Consider the following 26,171-nt stretch of genomic DNA (forward strand, 5'->3'; position numbering starts at 1 on the left):
CGCGTGTTTGATCTGTTCTGAGTCCTGAGTGAATCTTCTCAACCGCAGCAGCGACAACGTTAGCCAGTCCTCTGCTGTTAAAACTGCAGTAACTAACAAACTAACCCTTCCTATCATGTTAGCGCCATTTGCCTTATTGTAAAACCTGCTTTTACTAACTACTAACGTTAAATGAATTCCTTCTCACGCATTACATTTAGATGACCATGACGAGAGACTAAGAGTGACTAAGTTTGTGGTGAAAGGCTTGCACCCATTTACCACGGTAGATGCCCCTGACTTTCAGTAGGTGAATGTGTTAAATTTTAGGCTAGAATCGATAAAGAATCAAATCGTTAAACAGAATCGAAAAAGGAATCGTAATTGGAAAAATCTTATCAATTCCCATCCCTAACCTGATTGCTTCCACATGACTGTTGTGTGCTGCTGACGCCCCCCCCCCCCCCCCCCCACCTCTGGTCATCCCGCTGCTGCTTCCACCTGCCTGCTGTGTGCTGTTGACGTCCCTGACCCACCAGTCTGGCCCTCGGCAGGAGGGTCCCCCCTTATGAGCCTGGTCCTGCTCAAGGTTTCTTCCCTCCTAAAGGGGAGTTTTTTCTTGCCACTGTTTGGCTTAAGGTTTTTCTCCCACTAAGGGAGTTTTTACCTGCCATTGTTTATATAATAATTGCTCGGGGGTTTATGTTTATGTTTATGTTCATGTTCATGTTCTGGATCTCTGGAAAGCGTCTAGAGACAACATCTGTTGTATTAGACGCTGTATAAATAAAATTGAATTGAATTGAATTGAATTGTGATCATGGTGATGGTGATCATCATCTTTCTCCTCATCATCCTCATATATCCATCACCATCACAATAACATCATCCCCAGCACCATCTTCACCCTCGTCAGGACAAAGAGAGAGCTCTTTCAAAGAGATTGGAAATGGACGAAGGTACAAAACACAGACTGACCGATCAGGTTTTTGGAGTTGGGCACTGTGTAGAAGTCGGGCAGGTAGATCCATTTGATGAGAGCAGAGTTCATCAACACCTGGGTGTTCCATCTCCATGGGTAGTCTGCAAGAAACCATACAACATAAACAACAGTCTGAGACGTTGGACCAAACTCCTGAAATCCACAGTGCCCCCTGCAGGTGGGGGTTTATCCTCAGCTCTCAGTGTTCTCTGTTCCCAGCCTGGAGGGCGGTTTAACAGTCATGCAGTCCACCATTTACTGTACCTTCAGAGATGATTTAGCTGAAGACTATATAGCCTTGTTCTGGTTATTCTAACTAAAGAACAAAACACTGCCCAGGCAGAACATTAAAACCATCTGTACAATATTCAGTAAATTCATCACCCTGCCACGAAAAATCCCATCCAAGGAGGTGGAAAAAAATAACATGAGAGATACTAAATGACTGTATGCTTGTATGTTTGTTCCTTATCCTTTAGTCTGTGGTTTGGGAGGGAGGGTTCTGTTTCTGTTGGTCTTGGGGGGAGTTTCTGTGGGATGTGGATTGGGTTGCTGTGTGTTACGCCTCTACAAAAAGTGTTCATAGTGTCATTTGTTTATTTTTGTTACTATTTCAAGAGAAATACTTGGGAGAGGTATTGTAGCATAACAGATTCTGTTTTACCTCACTTTTATGAAGCAGGAAGCAATTATTTAATTTTATAATTTTGTGACTCAGGAATGTTTAAGCCATGCTTAAATTGAGAAACTAAAATTTCAGCTTGTTTTTAGCATGCTTGTTTATTATAGGAAGTCAGTAAAATGTATTTTATTCAGTAGTAACCCAGTTAGAACAGGAAGAATCACCTTTATTACATTTCCTGCATATTCTGCAACTTTTCGCATATTTCGTAATTTTTTGCATATTTCGCAACTCCCCGCAATTTCAAAATAAAATAATACAAAAACCCTGCATATTTCATCGCATATTCAAAGATTTTAGCCCACATAATCAAACATTTTAGCCTGCATAATCAAGGATTTTTGCCCACATTTTTCTGGAGGGTCTAACTACTTACCATTTTGGCTACACTGCTAGGATAGCTAAGCTATGCTACTTTGTCATTATCAGATATTGCTGTGATGTTTATTTTGTTTAATAATGCAGACTTTTATGTTGTATTGTATTGAACAGTTTCACAAGATTCGAAGTAAACTTCATGGAAATTCATCATCTGTGTCCTGGAGTTTTCTGGGGAGTGTTTAACTGAAATGGAAACCTGGCCCATGACACTGTGTGTGGTCTTTGTGGGAGGAGATGCCTTGGGCTGATGGTGGATCTCTTTGCAGTGGCCACTTTTACATCTTTCAGTCTGTTTCAAATCACTGATGCAGAGGGCTGGGAGATACAAGCGAGGACTGACCTGTGCAGAGAGCGGGGGGGATGCCCACACACAGCAGGTACTGGTAGATCATGAAGATGGACAGGAAGAGACAGTATCTGGGCCAGATCCCGGCGATGGCTGCTCGTCTCCTCCTCACCAGCAGAGCTACCATCCAGCAGCCGTGCAGAATCACCACGAAGTTCATGCGCTGGCCGATCACGTTCACCGTCATCAGGAAACATATCTGTGTCCGGGATAAAGGTTTTGAATCTAATTAAAAGCTGAAACCACAAAACTCTGGTTTGTACGGAAGAGTATTAGGGCCAGGCAGGATAAAAATAAAAATAATATTTTAGAGGGGGAAGATTTTTTTTTCATTATGCACTTCGAGAAAAAAGTGGAAATGTCGAGATTAAAGTTGAAGTACAATTTCGAGAAAAAAGTCGACATTTTGAGAAAAAAGTCAAAATAAAGTTGAAATTTCGAGTTTATTCACGAAATTTCGACTTTATTATTGAAATTGTATTTCAACATTAATCTCGACATTTTGACTTTTTTCTGGAAATTGTATTTCAACATTAATCTTGACATTTCGACTTTTTTCTCGACATTTAAACTTTTTTTTCGAAGTGCATAATAAAAAAAAATCTTCCCCTCTCAAATATTTTTTCTCCTGCATGTCCCTAATACTCTTCCGTAGGTTTGAGATTAGGTCATAGAAGTGAGACATATTTTTAATGACACGACGAGAACCACAGAAATAAAAACCTCTTAAAGATTATTTTGTTAAACATGTCTCCATCTTTTTTTATATACAAAAGGTCAAAGATCATGCAATGAAATCCTCACCTCTAACCCAAACTTGTAAAAAGTGAAGTTGAGCAGGTATTTGATGCAGGGCAAAAGGCCGCCGTCTAACGTGTCCCTGGTGGCAGCAGGGAAGAGGGCTGGGATGAGCGGCGGGGAGCGCCGGAGCTGACGGTAATGGTGAGCCTGGTGACGGTAGACTGTTGCTTCAAACACCAGCAACATCAGCACCATGAGATGGTTCTGGAAAAGCACACGTTCAACGTGCACAGATTAGACGACATTCAGAACAGTGGACTTCACATGACATGTTTCCATAAGAACATTCTACCAACATATACAAACCGAATTTGGTTAAAGTTGGGAAATTGCGTAAAATGTAAATAAAAACAAAATACAACGATTTGAAAATCCTTCTCAACCTATATTCAGTTGAATACACTACAAAGACAACATATTCAATATTCAAAGTGATAAACTTAATAGTTTTGTGCCAAATAATAATTAACTTAGAAGTCCAGTAGAAGTTAGGAAAGGTTGCAAAAAATCCTGAGAAAAGAAAAAGCTCATCAAACACGTATTGGAACATCCCACATGTGATCAGGCTAATTGGGAACAGGTGGGTTCCATGATTGGGTATAAAAGGAGCCTCCCCAAACATGCTCATTCACAAGCAAGGATGGGACCAGGGTCACCACTTTGTCACAACTGCGTGAGAAAATAGTTGAACAGTTTAAGAACAACATTTCTCAAAGCAAAATTGCAAGGAATTTAGGGATTTCAACATCTACGGTCCAAAATATCAAAAGGTTCAGAGAATCTGGTGAAATCACTGCACGTAAGCGCCACGGCCGTAAACCAAGACGGAATGACCGTGACCTTCGACCCCTCAGACGGCTCTGCCTTAAAAACCCACATGAGTGTGTAAAGGATATCACCAAATGGGCTCAGGAAAACTTCAGAGAACCACTGTCAGTAAATACAGTTCGTCACTACATCAGTAAGTGCGGGTTAAAACTCTACCATGCAAAGAAAAAGCCGTTTATGACCAACATCCAGAAACGCCGCCGGGTTATCTGGGCCCAGCTCATGTAAAATGGTCTGATGCACAATGGAAAAGTGTTTTGTGGTCTGAGTCCACTTTTCAAATAGTTTTTGGAAACACTGGACGTCGTGTCCTCTGGACCAAAGAGGAGGCGGAACCATCCGGACTGTTATCAACGCAGAGTTCAAAGCACTTTGCGTTACTCGTGTATGAAAAGTGCTGTATAAATAATGTTTCATTTGATTTGATGTCTACATCTGTTTATATAGTCATCCCTGTAGTGCACCAGTTAGCCGTTGTCTGTCTCTCCTTTCTCCGTTCTTTCTCCTCTCTGTCTGTTACATATTAATGCTAGTTCTGTGGGGTAACCACTCTGTGTTGATACTGTGGTAGTGTAGGTGGATGGATGGATAAATGTACCTTGCTATATCCCAGTGCAGTAGAATCCTTCCTGATCCCAAACCATTTGGCTGGATCCACTGGCTCCTTATACAAGGATGAGGTCTTGATCTCCTCTGGAGACAGGTTGGTTTCATTCATCAGAGGCTGTGGAGAACAAACAGAATCAGAGCTGGTAATCCCAGTAGCTTTGTAGCAGGTGAGGTTCTGCTCACGCTGCAGGTGAACCATCTTCACGATGCTCCACTTATGTCATTCAGCTGCAACCTTACCAGTTGGACATCTCAGCAGCATGATGGGAAACACTGGTTTCATTGGCTTGGTTTACAAGTTACGTCAAGAAAGAAAAATGTCCTATTTTCTTTCCTCTATATTCTTTAATGTTTTATATCGAAGAGTATTCGGGCCATGCAGAAGAAAAAATATTTGAGAGGGGAAGATTTTTTTTTATTGTGCACTTTGAGAGAAAAGTCGAAATGTCAAGATTAATGTTGAAATACAATTTCAAGAATAAAGTTGAAATTTCGTAAATAAAGTCAAAATTTTGCATTTTTTCTCAACATTTCAACTTTATTCACATAATTTTTACTTTTTTTATTGAAATTGTACTTCAACATTATTCTCGACATTTCAACTTTTTTCTTGACATTTCGACTTTTTTTGCAACATTTCAACTTTTTTCTCGAAATTCTACTTCAACATTAATCTCGACATTTGCACTTTTTTCTCGACATTTCGACTTTTTTTGCAACATTTCGACTTTTTTCTCGAAGTGCATAATGAAAAGAAATTCTTCCTCCTCTAAAATATTATTTTTCTCCTGCCTGGCCCTGATACTCTTCTGTAGTTTTAAGAGCTGTGGCAGGGTGAATATGATTCAGATTTTACGCCCTTCCAGAAATGGTCTCTTACATTCAGGCACCCTGATCGGGAAAACGGGGAAATGTTCTGCAAAGAAATGCCGGTTTGTAAGCGGCAGAAATGTGAAATGTGTGGCCTGGCAGTGTGTGCTGCTTGTTTCCATGAGTGTGTGTTTGTGAGTGGTGAAGAGGGTCTCACCAGGCTACAGTTGCGGGAGTACTCGTCAGGGTTGACCACGCTGAGCTGGTACAGCATCTTGCAGACGATAATGACACAGATCCAGACGGTGGACAGGCAGGAGGCCGTGGGCCTGAAGCGGGCGTAGGGCAGGGCCAGAGACCACAGCACCACCAGGACCAGATTCATCACCGAGGGCTGCAAACAATAGAGGACACACAACAACTCTAGGTTTGGGTAGGCAATGCTGTCCTACATGGCACAGGATTACCCACCTGTTCAAGATAAGGAACAACCAGTAGCCCTACAGGCAACAATTACGTGCAACATTTCCTTCTATGAGACAACAGCCATTTCCACTCATGACACACACACATCCTAAAAAGTACTTGGTTCAGGGAAGGAACATGATTTGGGCTAAACGACATACTTTTAGAGTCCCGTCTTTATGTTCATGTTCATTTTCTGGGTCTCTGGAAAGCATCTAGAGACAACTTTTGTTGTATTAGACGCTATATAAATGAAATTGAATGGAATTGAATTGATTGTTTCCTAGGTGACGCTCCAAAATTGGCGCTTTTCCACTAGTACCTTCAGCCCGACTCGACTCGACTTGGTTCTTTCCCACCAGGGGTCTAACGTGCCGAGTAGATACTTTTCTGTATCTATTCTGCCGAGGTTCTAAGCTGCTGAGTCGGCTGTATCTGACATCATCACACTACAGGCCACTGATTGGTCGGGGGGTTGGAGTCAGACGTCTGAGTCAGGAGGTGGAAATCAGAGAAAGAGCAACTCGCGGCTTCTTATTCATTTTATTCGACCAGCAATGGCAGCGAAAGTCTGTTTCTGTTTCAACACTGAGGTGCAGATGTTCATAAACCTGGTGCTGAGGAGAGAATTAAAAAGGGATCTAGACGGAGATAAGGAACGACCAGATCTACCAGGATCTCTGTCTCTTCATAGCTGCTCACGGCTCCAGCTGACTTTTCAGCAGCGCCGAGACAAACTAACAAGAATAAAATCCTCTTGAAGCTTCTTTCACTCTCATTTTTAACTTGATATCAAACACAAGCCACAGACCCAGCAGCACATCTATCATCTCCTCCAGGTTCTACATCTTTAGTGTTGTTGTCTTCTTCGTTTAGATCACACAATCAAATACGTCACAGCAGCTTCTCCAACCTCCTACTTCTGATCTGGGTGTCTAAAAACAAACGAGGGCGAGGCGAGTACTTCGAATTGGAAGTATTTACATATTTGGAAAACAACATGGATAAGGGACAACTGTGTAGACTTTTGCCAGCCAGTCCAATATAGACAGATGTTCACAATCTTTTCCAGGGCCATCCATGCATCTCAACAAGACAATGTAAAAGCACAAGTCTGGACACATGGCTTTCCCAAAACACCTCAACTCTTCAAAGACTCAGCCATTCATGGTAACTGCTTTTGTACAAATCATTATTACAACCACCAGTTGACGTCACACGGTTGAAATGACATTCATTTATTGCTTTACTCGCACTTTTCAAATGGGCCCAACCTTTTCTGATTTGAGGTTGTACAGCAGTCATTTCTCTGCTTCCCGGGCTTTACCTCTTCAAGTGCCACCCACACGGTGAACAGGGCCACCATCTTGAGGATGTGAAGCTCCAGGAGCCTCCAGATGAACACCTGGATTCCGTCAAGTATGTCCGAGAACCTCCTGGAGAGAACCAGCAACCTGTCCATCACCAGGCCCCATTTACTGGGAATCAGCTCCTCTGGGGAGGAGGAAGAGAATGGATGAAGGAGGGACAGACGGGGAGACTGACAGCACAAATGAACCACAACGAGACGACCTGAAGAGATGTGAGGACACAGTTACAGTGGCAATCTTCATTTACCCTTCTGTCGAACATCTGGTCATCAATTTAATATTACATTTAGATCCAAAACTCTGGAATGACTTGAATGTGTCGCTGAATTCAACATTATCGCTTTCAGAAAATTATGAAAAAACATCTTATTCTGTCTTAACCTTCAATGTCTTTATCTTTACACTGCAAAAACTCAAAATCTTAACAAAAATATTTGTCTTATTTCTAGTTAAAATGTCTCATTTCTAGTCAAAAAAATCTCATTACACTTAAAACAAGACTCATCACTGGAAAAAACAACAATTTTCACCTGTTTCAAGTAGATTTTCATTTAAAATAAGTAGAAAAATCTGCCAGTGGAACAAGATTTTTTTGCTTGTAATGAGAAGATAAATCTTGTCCCACTGGCAGATTTTTCTACTTATTTCAAGTGAAAATGTACTTGAAACGGGTGAAAATTGTCAAATAACAAGTTAATTTTTCTGGTAATGACTCTTGTTTTAAGTGTAATGAGATTTTTTGACTAAAAATGAGACATTTTAACTAGAAATAAGACAAATATTCAAAATAGATTTTGAGTTTTTGCAGTGTAATGTGATCCAGACCTTGTAACAATGTTCTCTTTTACGTTTATATTTATAATTTTTTTTAATTTGTTGTATATTATCTTTGTTATTTCACCACAGTTGTTGATGGGAGTGAAACTCTGTACAAGTTCCCTCCGTGCACTGTTTTAAAAAAAAATCTGTGCTGAATAAATAAATTAAATGAAATAAATAAAATGGTTAAAAGCCCAATAAAGATGCAGACAGGAAATAAGTACGGTGGTCCATGACATTGTTATGAAAGTCTGAGGGACTCAAAAGCAGATGTATGAAGCTGATAAAGTTGGAGCCTGATGTCAGAGCAAAGATCAGCGTGTCTGAATTACTGCTACACCACCGCACTGTGTTGGAAACATGGTAACTACAGAAAGACTGAGCGGTCTGAAGACATGCAGGTCTGTATGAACAAAGCCAGTGCCAAGGAGGTTGTAACATTACGCAAAACATAAATAAAAAATTAATACACTGACTCCAAATAACCCTATATTCAACTGAAAACACTACAAAGACCGGATATCTAATGTTCAACCACATTCATTTCATATTTGTAACATTTAAAAAAAACTAAGCCTGTCAGTTTAGCGCGTGATTTAGATTAATTAATTACACTGCTAATTAACGCGTTATGAAAATGAACGCAATTAATTATGAGTGGCAAAATGTGCGAGCATTTGAAATTTGGTCCATTGAGGGAGCCGTAGGCCACTTGGCAGGTCACTATCTTAAATGTCAACAGTGTTATTTTCTGCAGGCTACAACAGAAAAGAATGCACAAATACAGCATGTCACTTAAAAATATAATCACTGTTCTTTACGAAAACGTACAATAAAATCAGTTGTGTTTACCGTGATCTTCAGACTCTGCATCGTTGTTTGTCACCAGGTCTTCCTCCTCGGTGGTCATCCTCACATTACTGGAGCTGCCTCGCTCACCTCTTTCTTTGTCTGTCTTTCTGGAACAACATTACTGCGTTAGTTCTCACTGACCCGAAGATATAGGTGGAAAACCCCAAAGAGGCCGTTACCACACTACATTCCAACAGTTTGTTTCTCTGGGGATTTATTCTCACACTTTTGGTCCAAGTAACTAAGCTGCGAAAGTTTATGTAGAGAAATATTCTTTCAGTTATGTGACGTCTGTAGTTTACATGAGGAACATAAGTGATTCCTCTCTCTTTCAGTCTCATTCACAGATCTTAATGGATTGGAGTTCTGGCTGGTTGTTGGACAGTCTCTGGGCGACTGAGGCCCCGTTTACACGTAGCAAAAACGGTGGCGTTTTCATGCGTTTTGGCCGTTCGTTTACACGAAAACGAAGCTCAAAGTCACCAAAAACCATCTTTCCTGAAAACTCCGGCCAAAGTGGAGATTTGCAAAAACTCCGTCTTCACGTTTGCTTCTAAACAGAGAGAAACGGACATTTAGGCTTCAGAACGTCACATTATGAGACAGAAACGTCACCACACTGCAAAAACTCAAAATCTTAACAAGAATATTTGTCTTATTTAAGTTAAAATGTTTCATTTTTAGTAAAAGAAATCTCATTACACTTAAAACAAGACTCATCACTGGAAAAAGTGAAAATTTACTTGAAACAGGTGAAAATTGTCAAATAATAAGTTATTTATCTGGTGATGACTCTTGTTTTAAGTGTAATGAGATTTTTTGACTAAAAATGAGACATTTTAACTAGAAATAAGACAAATATTCCTGGTAAGATTTAAAGTTTTTGCAGTGCAGCGTCATGAGTGCCACCTGTGTTTACAATTTGTTTGGCCACCGTCAATATTTTCTTGTATTTTACCCGTTTTATATTCGAAAGTCACACTTAAAAGTAACTCCACTTCTCTGTCACTCCAAACGAAAGACTCTGGTTCATCTTGGAAGTAACTAGAAGTTACTCATGTCATTTGTTGATGTTTTTTTCCAGGATTCTGATTGGCTAGCATGACTTTATCTTCTCGTTACACTGCCCCCTGTAGGTTTGGCTGCTCATAGCACCTTAACAGATATTTATGCAGGTTCCTGGAAATGAAGAGATTTTGAAAACGATCTCATGTAAATACCCGGCTATGAGTAAACGTGGCCTTAGAGCGTGTTGCCCTGACAACGCCTCCATATCCAGCTGTTGTGTTGGTAACCAGAAAAGAGGGCACCCAGGTGGGGATACAATGCCACCGCTGGAGCGTCAGGCTTCATGGTCGCCCCCTACTCATGTATACACCTACTTGATATGGAGCAGGTGAGTTTAATGTGAGAGAAAAATGTCTATTTAGCATGTAACTTAGTAAGCTTTTCTTATTCATTGTGTAACCGTTCACCTAGTTAGCTTTTCCTCCGTACTGCAGCGTACCCTGAAACCTGAAAAACAACTACCTATTAGGGGTTTTGGGAGTGTTTGAGAGGGAATATCAGGTGCAAGGACCACATCCCAAGAGGACCTGGTATCTGGTACCATCCATAGATTTATGTCCTATGCAAAGCCCGTACATGCGGCAGGCAGTATTTTAGACTGCATATCTGTATATGTATATATATATATATATATATATATATATATATATATATATATATATATATATATATATATATATATATATATATATATCTATATATATATATCTATATATCTATATATATATATATATATATATATAGATATATATATATATATATATATAGATATATATATACACACACACACACACACACACACACACCCACACACACATATTTTCTGGACTATAAGCTGCACCTGCATACAAGCTGCATCCGCTCTATTTAAAAAATAATAATATTTAGCCGCAGATATTTATGTTGTTAGATTAGATATTTACTACATGTACAGAAGGATTTTGAACTGTAAATGATGTACATGTTTGTACCTAAATAGATCTTTCCTAACAGTGTCTTTTAACACGGCAGAAACTTTGCTGATTAAAACGGGACAGAACCAAGAGAAAATAACCGGTATTTATTTATCTATTTATCTGTTTGAAATCTACTTCTACCTACTTCTATCTGCTAAAGAAAAAGTAGCGTATTGTTCTTTGCATTTTCTTTGTCTTAGTTTTGATTCTAATTCCAACCCGCTAGTTAGAGCGCCCCGAGCGGTGGAAGAAAAATCCACAGAATAGCCGCACCTTTGTATAAGCTGCATGGTTGAAAACCTATGGAAAAAGTAGCGGCTTATAGTCCAGAAAATACAGTATATATATAAGTTTATGTATATGTTTATCATATACAACATCTCTCTGGGCGAGATCATTCATTCACACAGATTCTCGTATCACTGCTAAATGATGATAAACAACTCTCCCTGTTATTCCCACTGGACGACTCTACAATCTCTGCATGAATCTCAGCTGATCTGACCTGTCTGCATGGATGAAGGATCACAACTTTTAACTCTAACGTATCTCTAAGACTGAAGACCAGGTTATCCCTAGCGATCATTCATAAGCTCCAATGTTGACATAAATATCAAATCTATTTAACTTTTTCTTTTCTTTTTAACAGTAGAAGTATGAGGGTTGTGTTACTTGTACGTGGGGGTGACATGGTCCAGGTCGGTGATTCTCATGAAGGGTTTGTGGAAGTAGTGCAGCTGCAGAATACAGGCCAGCAGGAAGAAACCTGGGATCAGAATACTTGAGAAGAGTTCAGACAGAACAAACTTCTCCAGACCAATCGCCTCCAACCTGGAGATGACAACAGAGAATAACTACACTTTCATTATTTCAGCTTCACACTAGTATTCTTCATATTACATGAGGCTTTGACTCAGGTTGATAAACTGCTTACAATGTTAGGAACACAACCACAAAAACAAGTATTTACTTTCACCCTGAAGACAGTTATCATCAGAGCTGTTTTAAGTAAAGAACATACTGTCCATCGGTGAAGCCGGTGAAGTTCTTCCAGTAGTCAGGGAAGTCTTCAAACTGGTATGTGTAGATGGAGATGAGCACCAGCATGGTGTAGGCCACCACAAGCCACCAGAAGAGCTTCAACAAATGCCTCCAGAGAGAGTAGTAGACCTGAAGAACATGGATAAGCTGGTCATCAGAAGGTTCCCGGTATCAAAGAAGAAAATAACAAGAAGTAAAGCTGAGCAACAGACCGCAGCAGTCTGAGGTTTAGAGGTTGGAGCCTCATGTGTCCATCCATTATCTACTGGACTTTCTCAGAAAATGAGAATATTGTGATTTTCTGTAATGCAATTAAAAAAAAAAAAAAATGTCATACATTCTGGATTCATTACAAATCAACTGAAATATTGTAAGCCTTTTATTATTTTAATATTGTGATCATGGCTTACAGCTTAAGAAAACTCAAATATCCTATCTCAAAAAATTAGAATATTCTGGGAATCTTAATCTTAAACTGTAAGCCATAATCAGCAATATTATAATAATAAAAGGCTTGCAATATTTCAGTTGATTTGTAATGAATCCAGAATGTAGGACATTTTTGTTTTTTTAATTGCATTACAGAAAAAAAAGAACTTTATCACAATATATATTAAGTAATTTGCTGAATAGGCTCCAGCTGATCCAAAATGCAGCAGCACGAGTACTGACAGGAATTAGCAGGAGAGACCACATCTCTCCAGTGTTAGCGTCGCTCCATTGGTTACCCGTAAAATTCAGAATCCAATTTAAAATTTTATTACTTGCGTATAAAGCCCAAAACGGCTTAGCTCCGCATTATTTGCAAGACCTGATAGTGCCTTATGTTCCTGTCAGAGCTCTCCGTTCTCAGAGTGCAGGTTTACTCGTAGTTCCTAGAGTATCTAAATGTAGATTTGGAGGGCGGGCGTTCTGCTATCAGGCACCACTACTATGGAACCAACTTCCAATCTGGGTTAAGGAGGCTGACACCACCTCCACCTTTAAAACTAAACTTAAAACATTTCTGTTTAGTAAAGCCTATAGTTAGTGTTTAGTAAACCTGTAGCTGGTGTTGGTAAATCTCTAGGTAGTGTAAACTTTAGTGTGTCAGAGTCGCTCCTGTGGTTTCTTGTGCTGGCCCCCCCTTCTCCTCCCTTTTCTCTCTTTTGTCCATGTTGCAGCATCCTTTGCCGGACACCGGAACCTGCAGGTGGTCGTGGGTGGCTTGTAGCTTGCATTACGGAGCACAAGTCTTTCCCCGACCCTGCACCCCAACCTGGGACTTGCTGATTGGGCCGGAGCTTCGGGAGCTGCGTGCTGGCCTGCGGTCCCCACCCCTGGTCATCCCGTTGCTGCTTCCACCTGCCTGCTGTGCTGTTGCCGTCCCTGACCCACCAGTCTGGCCCTCGGCAGGAGGGTCCCCCCTTATGAGCCTGGTCCTGCTCAAGGTTTCTTCCCTCCTAAAGGGGAGTTTTTCTTGCCACTGTTTGGCTTAAGGTTTTTCTCCCACTAGGGGAGTTTTTACCTGCCATTGTTTATGTAATAACTGCTCGGGGGTCATGTTCTGGGTTTGGGTCTCTGTAAAGCGTCTAGAGACAACTCTGTTGTATTAGACGCTATATAAATAAAATTGAATTGAAAAAAATTGAATATTCTAATTTTCTGAGACAGTCCTGTATACCTGCATAAAGCTAGAACTTGTCCAAACTCACTCTCATTTCACCACCATTAACACAATTAAGTGTTATAATCAGTTTCATAATTATATTTTATACATTTTTTTGAATAACGCCTACAGCGCCATTTTCAAACGAACATGTGGATGAGAAAGAGAAAACCGACTCTTGGTTCTCTGGCTTAGTGTGCTGGTAGTTTCACCGTAGACGGCGTCACCAACACCAGCAGCAGGATGTTTGTGGAGGATGTGACAGAACCACAGCTCACCACAGGTACCTGGTACAGCTACACTTTCTAACACTCCACAAACTGGACCTGGTACCATTGCATTTTGGTTGATGTTCATGTAAAGCTGGTCTGTGTAACCTCCTGCTCCACTCTGGTCTCCATCAGACTTCTCTTTACTCGTGTGAGTTTGTGGTTGATTTTCTTGTGGTTTCAGTGACTGCGTTTCCATGCATCAATAACCCTTTTCTAACCGGAATATTAGCAATAACCCGGTTGGGCACGGCCATGTAAACACCAATAACCCTTTTGAATAACCGAATTTGCTCATATTCCGGTTTTTAAAAACACGAAAATGACCCCTGGATTACTCCTTTTCTAACCTGAATATTTTTTTCTAAACCGAACGGGATATCCCCATCAAAAGGAACATGAATTTGTTTTCTGCACATGCTCTGTTCACAAGGAATCCTGGTCTTTTGAGTCCAGGAAGTTCTTATAAACACAGAGAAACACAAGACCAGGAGGAGACTAATCACTTCATAAATGTAATGAAGGATATGAACATTTCTGCATTTGTAGACGGTAGAAAGTACCGGGATAGAAGATTTACAAGAAGGTGAGAGAAAAGTTGCGTGAAGCAGCATTTGTAGGAACGCCAGACCAGATCAAGCTCTGCTGGAAGACGCTGGAAAAGGTGAACTACAGGTCCGAGAAATAACCAGCGGGTCCGACCCATCTACCTTCCCCCAATTTGACATAATGGATGAGATTTTGGGGCAGAGACCCATTACTACTGCCCAAAACAGCTGTTATTGTTGTTGTTTTGGATTTGGATAAAGGAAGAAGAAGTGGAAATGACAGTAATTGCATCATGACGTTCTCCGTGCGTCACTGGTTTGATCCAGATATCCAAATTAATTACCATGTATACAGGGATAACCCTGTTTAATCACGCATGGAAACACATTATTCCCAATGTTTCAGTAACCGGAATGTTGACCTTAACCCGAATTTTGACTGCATGTAAACGTAGTCAGTGTGAATAAAAGGGTTCTGACGGTCTGCCGGCCTCGTGTTGGTTGTTTTGGGGATTGTGTCCGTGTGGACAAGGCCAAAGACAAACAAATGTATACAGATGGTAGGCTGAAAATGCTCTGGTCTACTGTCAACTCCAGCCCACAACATCTAAACGGACAGATTGGGAGGACGGAGGAGGCGAGTCTGTACCTACCTGGTAGAGACACAGGCAGAGCAGGAACAGCAGCATGTAGACGATTTTGTATGCAACCAGTTTGCCAGCAAAAGAGACCACGATGAACATTCCTCCGCACACGTAGATCCAGTATTTGGCGTAGCAGCTCATCACCATGCCACCCAGAATCTTCAGCACCGACTCAGAACCAGCACCGTCTTCTGATAAAGAACCACAAGACTGTTACATATCAACATCAGGACTCATGCAAGAAAATAGAGCTCATTATTCATTAGTGTCAAACATAATTTGGTGGTAGATATGCTGCTATAGGCCTCTGCTACAGGGGGGCACTGACATGATCCACTGGGCGCTGCATCTCATCCTTCTTCTCTTATTTATTATAAGTATCTCATAGCCATCATTGTTGTCCATCGTTCTTGTAGTTTTTTTTGCTGGCCCCCTTTTTTTCTCTTTTGTGCATGTTTGCAGGCCGGAGCTTCAGGAGCTGCGTGCTGGCCTGCAGCCCTCCTCCTGATCATCCCACTGCTGCTTCCACCTGTCTGTGTAGATGTCTGCTATATGCTTGCTGACATCCTGATCTGCCCCCTCTCCTTTCTCTGTTCTTCAGTAAGTAATTTTCTTATAGGGGACTTTAACTTTTACCAGTCTTTTTCAGTTATGGTATTTCTACTTTTACTTAGTTACTTTTTTCAAGTATTTTATACACCTCTGCTTCCTGGTGGTATTTCCTGGTGGTATTTCCTCGTGGTACTTCCTGGGAACGTCAACTCCAGCCATGCAGAGCACCAACCAGCAAACATTTGAATGGTTGGTGCTTTAAATAACCACAAGGTGATCAGGTTCCGGTGATTCAGGACATTATTTCTGTGGATCAGGTGGGACTCTGGTCTGAACTGTGGTTCAGTTTAGGGTTTGGCATCAACCATGACTGGTGCTAGAGATGAGGATGTGTGTTTACCTCTGGTGGTGACTCCTAGCAGTGGCAGGGTCAGTTTGCTCTTCCTCTTGAAGTTTTCCTTCACTGACTGACGCAGCAGCAGCCAAAAGGTTAAGGTGAATAAAAGCTGGACAAAAAAAGAGTTTGACAAAAGATGCATAGATGTTAGAATAAAGATTGAGTTCAGGCTGACTCTTGGCTCTTCTCTGCTGTTCAAGGCACCTGCAGTCAGTTTACTAGTCCCAGGAAATAAAACCCCTGATGAGTGCTTTTAAATGAGCTCTTTTTCTCCAGGAGGGGAGAGTTTATTTCTCTTGTACAAAGGTGGAGGACTGCTGCTCAGTTATTTTGTGTTTGTTGGCAAGATAATATTATCCGCTGTCATCATCATCCCCACATTCATGGAGCGCTGTGGGCAGCTCAGCCAGTAGAGTACACTGCAAAAACTCAAAATCTTAACAAGAATATTTGTCCTTTTTCTAGTTAAAATGTCCAATTTTTAGTCTAAAATAAAAAAAATACACTTAAAACAAGACTCATCACTGGAAAAAACAACAATTTTCACCTGTTTCAAGTAGATTTTCACTTAAAATATGTAGAAAAATCTGCCAGTGGAACAAGATTTTTTTGCTTGTAATAAGAAGATAAATCTTGTCCCACTGGCAGATTTTTCTACTTATTTCAAGTAAAAATTTACTTGAAACAGGTGACAATTGTCAAATAAGTTATTTTTCTGGTAATGACTCTTGTTTTAAGTGTAATGAGATTTTTTTTGACTAAAAATGAGACATTTTAACTAGAAATAAGACAAATATTCCTGGTAAGATTTTGAGTTTTTGCAGTGTAGGTCATGCTTCATCAGGAAGGTTGGCAGATTATTTTAATCAGCAATATTAAAATAATAAAAGGCTTGCAATATTACAGTTGATTTGTAATGAATGAAATCCAGAATGTATGACATTTTTGGTTTTTTTTAATGGCATTACAGAAAAGAAAATAAAGAACTTCATCACAATATTCTAATTTTCTGAGACAGTCCTGTATATTAATGGTTAATACAATGTTGGTAAGAACCTAAGGCATATATGTATGCATTTTTAGTATAAAATATATATAATATATATATTTTAATATATCCTATATATTTATTTTATTTATATATATATATATATATATATATATATATATATATATATATATATATATATATATAGACACACATTACTATTATTATTATTATTTTTTTTTTTTATGGGAAGGGGAGGTTGGGGGGGGTGACATCCGCTGCTAGTCTAAAACGCTAAAAATGTAAATATACTTTTATGTGAATGTACTTTTAATTTTCATGGACCCCAGGAAGATTAGCTGGCGTTTTGCGTCAGCCAATGGGGATCCAAAATCAAATGAAATAAATAAATATGTGCAGCTCCATCTCACCATGGCTCCCAGCCTCAGGCAGGGGTACTGGGCCCGGTCCAGGCCCAGCTGGCTTAGGCTCATGGTTCCCACGGTGGTGGGCAGCTCTGCCTGCAGGTCCATGGCCCACACGTACTGCAGGCAGCACAGCGCCAGGCCGTACAGCAGGATGAACGGGGAGCACAGGGTGGCAGCGTGCCGTCTGCAGGAACACACAGAGGACTCAGTCAGCTTGGTGGTTGGTGCAGCTCTGAGCTTCACCAACCTAACAATCAACACTAATTACTGTACTAGAAGGTGTACAGTAATCCCTCGCTATAACGGTTCACCTTTCACGTCTCGCTGCTTCACGGATTTACATTGTGCATCGTGTTCTGCATTCTGATTGGCTAAACAGTCTCCCCGCTTCTTCACTTCCTGTGTCAATAACGTTGGTTGCTTAGCAACAAGCTGAGAACGGCCAATGAGCTTCAGCAGCAGCTCAAGAACGGGAACTTGAATGAATGTAATGAATTGTTCATTACAGTCTCAGATACAATCCTTGGATGCATGTCGGTTTATAAGAATCTTTTTGCCCAGAAGAATAAAGAGCAACAAAAACTAGTCATAACTATGTTCTTCTCTGGAAAAAACACACCTGCACCGCGGCTTTAGAAGAAAAAGACGCTACAGAGCGAGTCAGGATGCAGCAGCATCAGAAGAGCAGTGAAATACGTACAAGTCACAATTTGTCCTACTGTACTTATTGTAGTTTTTTTCATAATCATTTTTCATTTTCTCCCGTTCAAATCCAATTAATCGCAATTTAAAGCCTTGTATAATAATTGTAAAAAAAACTAAAGGTTGCTACTTCGCAGATTTCACCTATCACGGGTTCTTTTTGGAACGTAACCCCCGCGAAAAACCAGGGATTACTGTATATAAAATGACTTGGTTATAACCCCTTTCACAGGGCGCAAAGCGCAGACCGCCGCCACCGATCCCATTCATTGTGTATGTGCTACCGCGGCGCAAGAGCGGACGCTCTGCTGCCGAGCTCAGTGGTGCACAAGAAGGCGCCTGCCGCGCCGTTGCGCTGCGCCTTCCTGCCGAATTGAACATTTTTTAATTCCACCGCGCCGCGCTGTGACGACATCTCAGCGCGTCCAATAGGACAGAAGGGAGAAGAGAGAAAGTTGTGTCCAATAGGAGAGAAGGGGGTGGAGGCTGCGCCGACTCTTCTCCTTGCACCGCAGTCGCACATACACATGAATGGAGTTGTGTCGGTTGCTGTGTGGATTATGTTCTCACTCCAAATTAAAAAAATGAACCGCTCCAGGTCTGGAATGGAAGCGAGCCGAGACCAGCTCTCCTAGGAGATCTCGGCTCGCTTGTTTTGTCCCACATTCGAGCGTGATTGCTGTGTTCACATGTACGAAACCAACCGATCTTTAGGGGGAAACGCTCCCTGTTATGGAACAAATGCTCCAAACGGGACAGGTGTGAAAGCACCCAAAGTCTAGTCTTTGGGTCAAGCTATCATTTTAGTTTTTATTAGTTTTAATCACGTGCATTCTCCTTTTAGTCGTGTCAAGTTTCAGTCGACTGAAAGTCTGAGCATTTTAGTCTTATTTCAGTCAGAATTGTACAGGACCATTTTAGTCTCGTTTTAGTCAAAGATTGAATAATTAATTAATTCCGAAATAAAAAACATCATGTAACCGTGGCCACTGTTAAGGGATCCACTGAGACATTTTATACTGAACTTTGTGGAGGTTATGGATGCTGATAACATAATGTAAAGGTTTTCATTCATTTTCATTTATATTGGCCCTGTGTCTGATTATCTGGCGATATATGTTTTTTTGTTGGTTTTTTTATGTCTGAGGGGGTATTTTTCTTGTTTGTTTCGTTTGTTTTTTTTCTTCTTGTTTTCGTTTCACTTTTCTGTTCGACTGTTATAATGATAAAAAACGGATCAAAAGACTTTGATAAAAAAAAAAAAGAAATCGTTCAGTATTGAAACAGATCACACCAACACATGTGGGAACATGTGCGAACACACGTGAACACACATGAACAGACGCCGACACGCGCCGGCAGGCTAATTCCCGGTTCCAGAGTGGAGTTGTCACCTGGCCCGCAGCATCCAGATGAGACAGGCCCACAGGAGCAGGACGAAGGTCAGCCAGCTGTGGTAGGTGATGCTCCACACCTGCAGGACACGGACAGCAGAACCAGAGTGTGGACATCACAACAGCAGTAACCATGGAGACGAAGCGGAGAACACGTGCAGCCACACTCACCATCATGGCGATGAGAGCGCACACGTAGCTCTGCTGCATCACCACCTTCCCCAGCAGGAAGAACGGGCTCTCACTGGACTGAGCAGCCGGCGGCCCGCCAGCACCTGCAGAGGTAAGGCGAGAGCCCGTTAAAACACACACACACACACGCATGCACGCACGCACGCACGCACGCACGCACGCACGCACGCACGCACAGATTCTGATGGAGGTTGTGTAGAGTGACTCATTAGATCATGCATGAGCTACGATGATTTTCACTGAATTTTGAATATAATATGGATTTATTGCCTTATATTAAATATATTATTATAAATAGGGATGCCCCGATACCGATACTGGTATCAGTATCAGTATTGACCCCGATACCAATACTGGTATCAGTATCGGGGTCAATACTGCTCTCATATACTCGTACTAGAAAAAATTCTCTGATACCACGCACCAATACTTCATTGTTGTTGTAGTTACTGATCAGTGACTCTAGGGGGAGATGTGGAGCTGCAGTCAGCGTGGTGATGAGCGCCACGAAGCCGCGGCTCTCACTTAGATGAACTGTGCCGGGATTTTATTGAATTTTTTATTGAATTTATCGGTTGCAAATAAAACCAATCTTCCAATTCATTGCATTTTTCATTGCATTTTTAGCCTAGTTATTTTTGTGGTAGAAGTATCGTATGGATACTCGGTATCGGTAAGTACACAAATTAAAATACTGTACTCGTATTCATACTCAGTGTGAAAAAAATGGTATCGGGGCATCCCTAATTAAATATATTACATATTATACATGTGTTTTTGGCAATGACTTCATATACAAGTACAATGAACCGAACTCTCTGTCCAATAAGAACATGTCAAGAACATGATCCACTGATGTCCAACCCCTGTCCACATGCTGGTTGTTAGAAGAGATAACACGGTACCCAGAACTGGCTCGCTTTCTGCAGCTGCAGCTCCTCCTCCACTCTCCGTTGTCATGGAAACGAGCAGGATCTGAAACAGAGCAGCACATGAAAGTACCTAAAGAAACAAACTCTGTATGTACAGTAATAATACGAATAAAGTTTTTTCAAACAATGATGGAGGAGCAACCAAACTATGTGCTGAAGTGAAAGAGTACTTTTCATTTCACATTATTACTTTATAACTTTTCAGATTACATGACTTTGCAGCCGACTCTGTAAGCTGGTCGTTACGAAGACACGTGTGGACCAGATTCCATAATCTGAGTGAACAGAGCTCTCTGCTCGGAAAGTCCAGTATTTATTTATTTCTGGTGTCACTAAATCCCTTAAATCCTGGTGTGGCTGATGATGTGCAGCAGGTTTGTGGTGCTCAGGACTGACTGCCAGTCAACAGACAGAAACAGAAACAGGGTGTAGGAGCAACGGGAGGAATGACGCTGCTCTTGCTCTGATGGGGACGGTAACATGCTGCTGAAGACTGTGTGGTGGAGAGGTTGACAGTTTTATATAATCATGTTTGTTGAAGTGTAAAAAGTCAAAAATCTTAAAGCTTTGGTGACTGTAAAGAATCTCTGCAACTCTGCTCAATGCAAAGGAATGTTGTATGCTGGAAAAGCCTGCCTGTCTTGGGCTCAAATTGGAAGAAAAGCACACGCGGCCTCCTTTGAGAGCGGAGAGCTCTGCTCCCGGTGTGCAAATTCTCTCCCCTTTTTCTGGGTTTAGAGGGCGTCATTTCTCAGAACAGGTGTCTACAGATTGCCCCTTTTTTGAGCAATTTACACCAAAATTCGTAGAAACAGGTGTCACTAGGGGGATCCTCCCCTTGTGTGCACAAATTTCCCAGGATTCTAAAGAAAGACACGAGATTGTGGGAAAAGACACAAATTCTGAGAAAAGGACACCTGTTTTTGAGAAAAGGTGCAGGGGAGGGTGGTTAAAGTTTAAAAAAAGGAAAGGTTGTTTCTTTTTCCTCCGATAAAATATACATGAGGGAAACAATGGAAGAAAATGGATTGTAATCATGATAATAAATAAAAACTGAGGGGTGTGGCCCCCAGGCTCTTTGAGAGTATATAAGGAGGAAGACCTGATGAAAGATTTTAGAGTTGTCCATTCAAATGGTTAATTCTCCTGTGGTTGGTACTAATTGTTTTCATGCAATAAAAACATCCGCAGTATTGAACAGAACACCAGACGGATCTGACTCTTGGCATTTTTTTCTTCAGTCCAATTGGAAATGGTGACACTTATAGAAACTTAGTTTATGTAGGGGGACCAGGATTTTCCACTACAACTGTCCGACGGGAAGGCTTTGCTGTCTGAGGACACACCAGACACCAGCAGCAGCTGACCGGGGGGGGGGGGCTCCAGCCAGACGCACACTGTCACATCTGGACTGGTTTACAGCAAACACATACAAACCAACACAAACGCCACAGGCAGCTGGTGTGCTGCATAAAACCACTCTGGCACTTCTGTAAGGGGCTCAGCGAGACACAGACACTTACATGAACCTGAGTGTCCTCTTCACTGTCGTCCCTCTGTGGAGTCCAGGAGCTGGAATCCACCAGCTCATCATTCAATGCTTCCTTCTTCTCCTGCTGCTTCTGGCCGTCCTGCAGAGAAACAACAACAACAACATCTGAGACCCATCCACAAGGAAGTGATGCAGGCCTGATGCATCACTGGGGACCAACACCACTGACTCTGATGAGCTTCCACATGTCCCCAGCACAGCCCGGATGTCTTCACGAGCACTCTGCAGACAAAGTGCATCAAACTATTGGCGCTTTTACACTAGAACCCACTAGCACCTACTCAGTTCAGCTCGACTCAACTCGGCCTGGTTTCTTTTCCACTACAATTCAGCACCTGGAGCAGAAGTAGGAGGTTGGAGAAGCTGCTGTGACATATTTGATTGTGTGATCTAAACGAAGAAGACAACAACACTAAAGATGTAGAACCTGGAGGAGATGATAGATGTGCTGCTGGGTCTGTGGCTTGTGTTTGATATCAAGTTAACAAATGAGAGTGAGAGAAACTTCAAGCGGCGACGCTTTTTAATTTTTTTTTAGTTTATCTCTGCGCTGCTGAAAAGTCAGCTGGAGCCGTGAGCAGCTATGAAGAGACAGAGCTCCTGGTAGATCTGGTCGTTCCTTATCTCCGTCTAGATCCCTTTTTAATTCTCTCCTCAGCACCAGGTTTATGAACATCTGCACCTCAGAGTTGGATCATGAAACAGACGTTTTCTGCCATTGCCTGTTGAATAAAATGAACAAGAATCCGTCAGAGTCTCTTTCTCTGATTTCCTCCTCCTGACTCAGACGTCTGACTCCAACCCCCCGACCAATCGGTGGCCTGTAGTGTGATGATGTCAGATACAGCCGACTCAGCAGCTTAGAACCTCGGCAGAATAGATACAGAAAAGTATCTACTCGGCACGTTAGACCCCTGGTGGAAAAGAACAAAACAGAGGCGAGGCGAGTCGGGCTGAGTAGGTACTGGTGGAAAAGCGTCATATGAAACGGATCAAAGCATCCAGTCTTCACTACTAAAGCCCTTCATCCCGACTCCGTAAAACGCTCCCACCTCGTCCTGACAGCACTTGTCTGCAACTGCAGGTTACTCGCTGCGACGAATGTGAGGTGGAGCTTTCAATGATCAGGGTCCTGGTTCTGGTTCTGGTGGAACCAGCTCCCAGTTAAGCCTTTTTTTTTTTTTTATATATGTTTTTATTGGCAGATTGTTTCCACAATACAGAGCAAAACAGATGAACATACCTTTTTTTTTTTCTCCCCATCCCTCCCCCCACGGTTATCATCATTAATTTTCCTTTGGGAATAACAAAAAAAATAAAACATAAAATAAATAATAATAATAAAAATTAAGAAAATTGTAAATAAATAAAAATAATATACTAATATAGTGACCTACCAAAAACGTAGTAGTAGTGCAGTGAATGTAAACTTAAATAAAAAAATGAGAATGAAACCGAAATGGGTTATCTAGAGATTAATAATTATTCCTTAGATCAATAATTAGCAATTCCAGTAGTAGTCACAAGTTATACTAGTAAACACTTGAGTCGGAATGTTGTCATATATCACCCCCAGAGTTATATACCAATGTACTTGTAATTAGGCTGTTACTACTTTTAGGGATAGAAAAACAACAAAACACAAAAAACTAAGAAATCAGCTCAGTCCTTTGGAAGAAATTTTCAAAATAGGTAATAAATGGTTGCCAGCTGGAGAAGAACCTTTCTAATGAACCTCTAATTGTAAACTTTATTTTTTCCAATTTTAAGAAATCCATAATATCTTTGAGCCAACAGGCAATAGAAGGAGGCTTTGGGGATTTCCACCCCAACGATATTCTACGTCTTGCTATCAGTGTGGTAAATGCTACCATCCAGTTAAGCCTTTTGGTGGGGTTCATAGTTGGGGGTGCATGGCCGACCCCGGACCCTCCCTGCAGTGTCTTTAATCGGTTGTTATTTCTGTCAACTGCTGAGTGGACTACTGGTGTAAGCCAGCAAACAGAAAGCAAAGCGAGCGGCACCTACCTGCTCGGGTCGGGCGTGACTTCCTGTCTTGAGAACAGCAGCTAGGGTAATGTAGAGGACGAAGAGGATTCCTGGGTTGACGTAGACGGGCCAGTCGTGTATGGCGTTGAGGCTGAGCTCATCGGGCAGAGAGCAGTTCCCAGGGATGATAATGTCCTTTAGACCAAAGAGTCTGGACACAAACAAAGACAAGGACAAGATGAACTGATGCAAAAGGAGGCAGCAAATACATCACATGTGGAACGTGGACTCGTAGATGAAACCTCAGGAATTTCAGGAGCTGCAGCGTGAAGTGGCAGCTGTACCTGCAGGACATGCAAGCTCAGCAACTTGGTCACTTGATGTGCTTAAAATGTGCTTCATGAGTCACTCGGTGGTGTAGTGGGTTAAGCAGTGGCTCACATACTGAGGCTCCTCCTGCAGTGGTTGCAGGTTCCAATCCCGGTCTGTGCACCTTTGCTGCATGTCATTCCAATTCTCTCTCTCTACCCCCTTACTGTCTGCAACTTGAGGGCCGCTATAGCCCAAAAAATCTTTAAAAAAAAAAATGTGCTTCATGATTAACTGCTACCTTATGCCCTAGCATGATTCACAAACTGTCTGAAGGTCTGAGATGAACAATCATTGACACGAGAATAACTACTGCCATGTTTTTGCCTTTGAATATGTTTAAAAGTATGAAAACATTAATGTTTTCAGTTACAATTGCATAAATTGTATATATTCCATTGCTTTAAATACTTTCTTGGGGTTATATTTGCATAAAATGCTAAAAACCAAATTCTTAAGCTGCCAATACCTGCTGTTGAATCTCAATATAATACTAGTATTAATATGTTGCATAACTACACAGTCAAATTATTCAGGCAACAGCTCAAAAAACAGTTTTAATAAAACTAACCCAAATCAATATTGGATCGAATCAAATTGAATCAAATCCTGATAATCGATTCTGAATCTTAATAATCAGAATCTAATCCATTCTTGATATTTGAATCGAAACCCAGCCCTGGTCGAGACCACAGTGGAGATGTACGACCCTCACATCCACCGTCAGTCATGGCAGCGTGAGTAAAACTGAATATGTGGGACCTGGTCCCTGAGTGGAGCACCAACCCCTCCCTTCACCAGTATTCTAGAGACAAATGTGGGGACATCTGTCTGACATCTGTCATCTGATAGGACAACGCTCCCAAACACAGCACATCTGCATCACAATAATCCCGGTTTTGGGATGTACAAGCGCTGTGGTGAGACGTTCAGCATCAACTTGACTCGGATCAGGGACGGCTTTGGTGAGACGTTTAGAGACAGAGAATGTCCAAAAGCCTCAATAAACAGAATCAATGCTGTAAAGACAAATGGACCAAATGGAAATACATATTTGTTTAATGGCACATGTTATTATTATGTATTATATTTATAAAAAATTATATAATATATGGAAGCGTGTTGCATGCACTTGGAAAAAATAAAAAAGCTGTTTTTCAGTGTAATTGTTTTCTATTTTTTGTGGTATTTTTTTTCACCCTGTGTAATCCCCTTCCAGTTTAGAAAAACCTTTGAAACAATCAAATTCACTCCTTTATTGTGAGCTTGATTTAATGGAAGCAAACATGACCGACGTGTTTAGTTTAATCCAGTTTTATTTTGATCTGGGTGTAAAACCCTGGGAGATAGTCCTGTCTTTAAGCCATGTAGATGGAATCGCCATTAGTTTGTCGCCTTAAAGCAGAGACCTGAAGGCTACGCAGTGTTTCTCCAGGAGCAGCTGAGCAGATATGGCTCCATGGATACGAGATGATGGATATGAAATGCATTCCGGCTGGCTTTGTGGCGGCTCAAGAGACGATCAGGAGACTGCTGAAAATATTGAATACGCACGGTGTGCATCTGAAGAGACAGAAT

General features: G+C 41.3%; 1 protein-coding gene across 2 annotated transcripts in view; it reads right to left on the minus strand.

The window, feature by feature from the left end:
- The window catches only part of piezo1 (piezo type mechanosensitive ion channel component 1 (Er blood group)), a 119,280-nt gene that overhangs the window by 42,344 nt on the left and 50,765 nt on the right, over positions 1-26,171 (minus strand). For both annotated transcript variants that reach the window (XM_061746189.1, XM_061746188.1), the window contains exons 7-23: positions 24,264-24,435; positions 22,207-22,314; positions 20,657-20,726; positions 19,731-19,834; positions 19,560-19,639; positions 17,467-17,647; positions 16,051-16,156; positions 15,108-15,289; positions 11,970-12,118; positions 11,621-11,779; positions 8,925-9,031; positions 7,211-7,377; positions 5,636-5,812; positions 4,598-4,723; positions 3,175-3,375; positions 2,365-2,569; positions 958-1,062 (exon numbers count right to left, since the gene is read on the minus strand). In XM_061746189.1, coding sequence (XP_061602173.1) covers positions 958-1,062; positions 2,365-2,569; positions 3,175-3,375; positions 4,598-4,723; positions 5,636-5,812; positions 7,211-7,377; positions 8,925-9,031; positions 11,621-11,779; positions 11,970-12,118; positions 15,108-15,289; positions 16,051-16,156; positions 17,467-17,647; positions 19,560-19,639; positions 19,731-19,834; positions 20,657-20,726; positions 22,207-22,314; positions 24,264-24,435 — 2,399 coding nt within the window. The remainder of the gene's footprint in view (positions 1-957; positions 1,063-2,364; positions 2,570-3,174; positions 3,376-4,597; positions 4,724-5,635; positions 5,813-7,210; positions 7,378-8,924; positions 9,032-11,620; positions 11,780-11,969; positions 12,119-15,107; positions 15,290-16,050; positions 16,157-17,466; positions 17,648-19,559; positions 19,640-19,730; positions 19,835-20,656; positions 20,727-22,206; positions 22,315-24,263; positions 24,436-26,171) is intronic.

The sequence above is a fragment of the Cololabis saira genome, chromosome 17 (genome assembly GCF_033807715.1).
Source record: "Cololabis saira isolate AMF1-May2022 chromosome 17, fColSai1.1, whole genome shotgun sequence".
Lineage (NCBI taxonomy): Eukaryota > Metazoa > Chordata > Actinopteri > Beloniformes > Belonidae > Cololabis > Cololabis saira.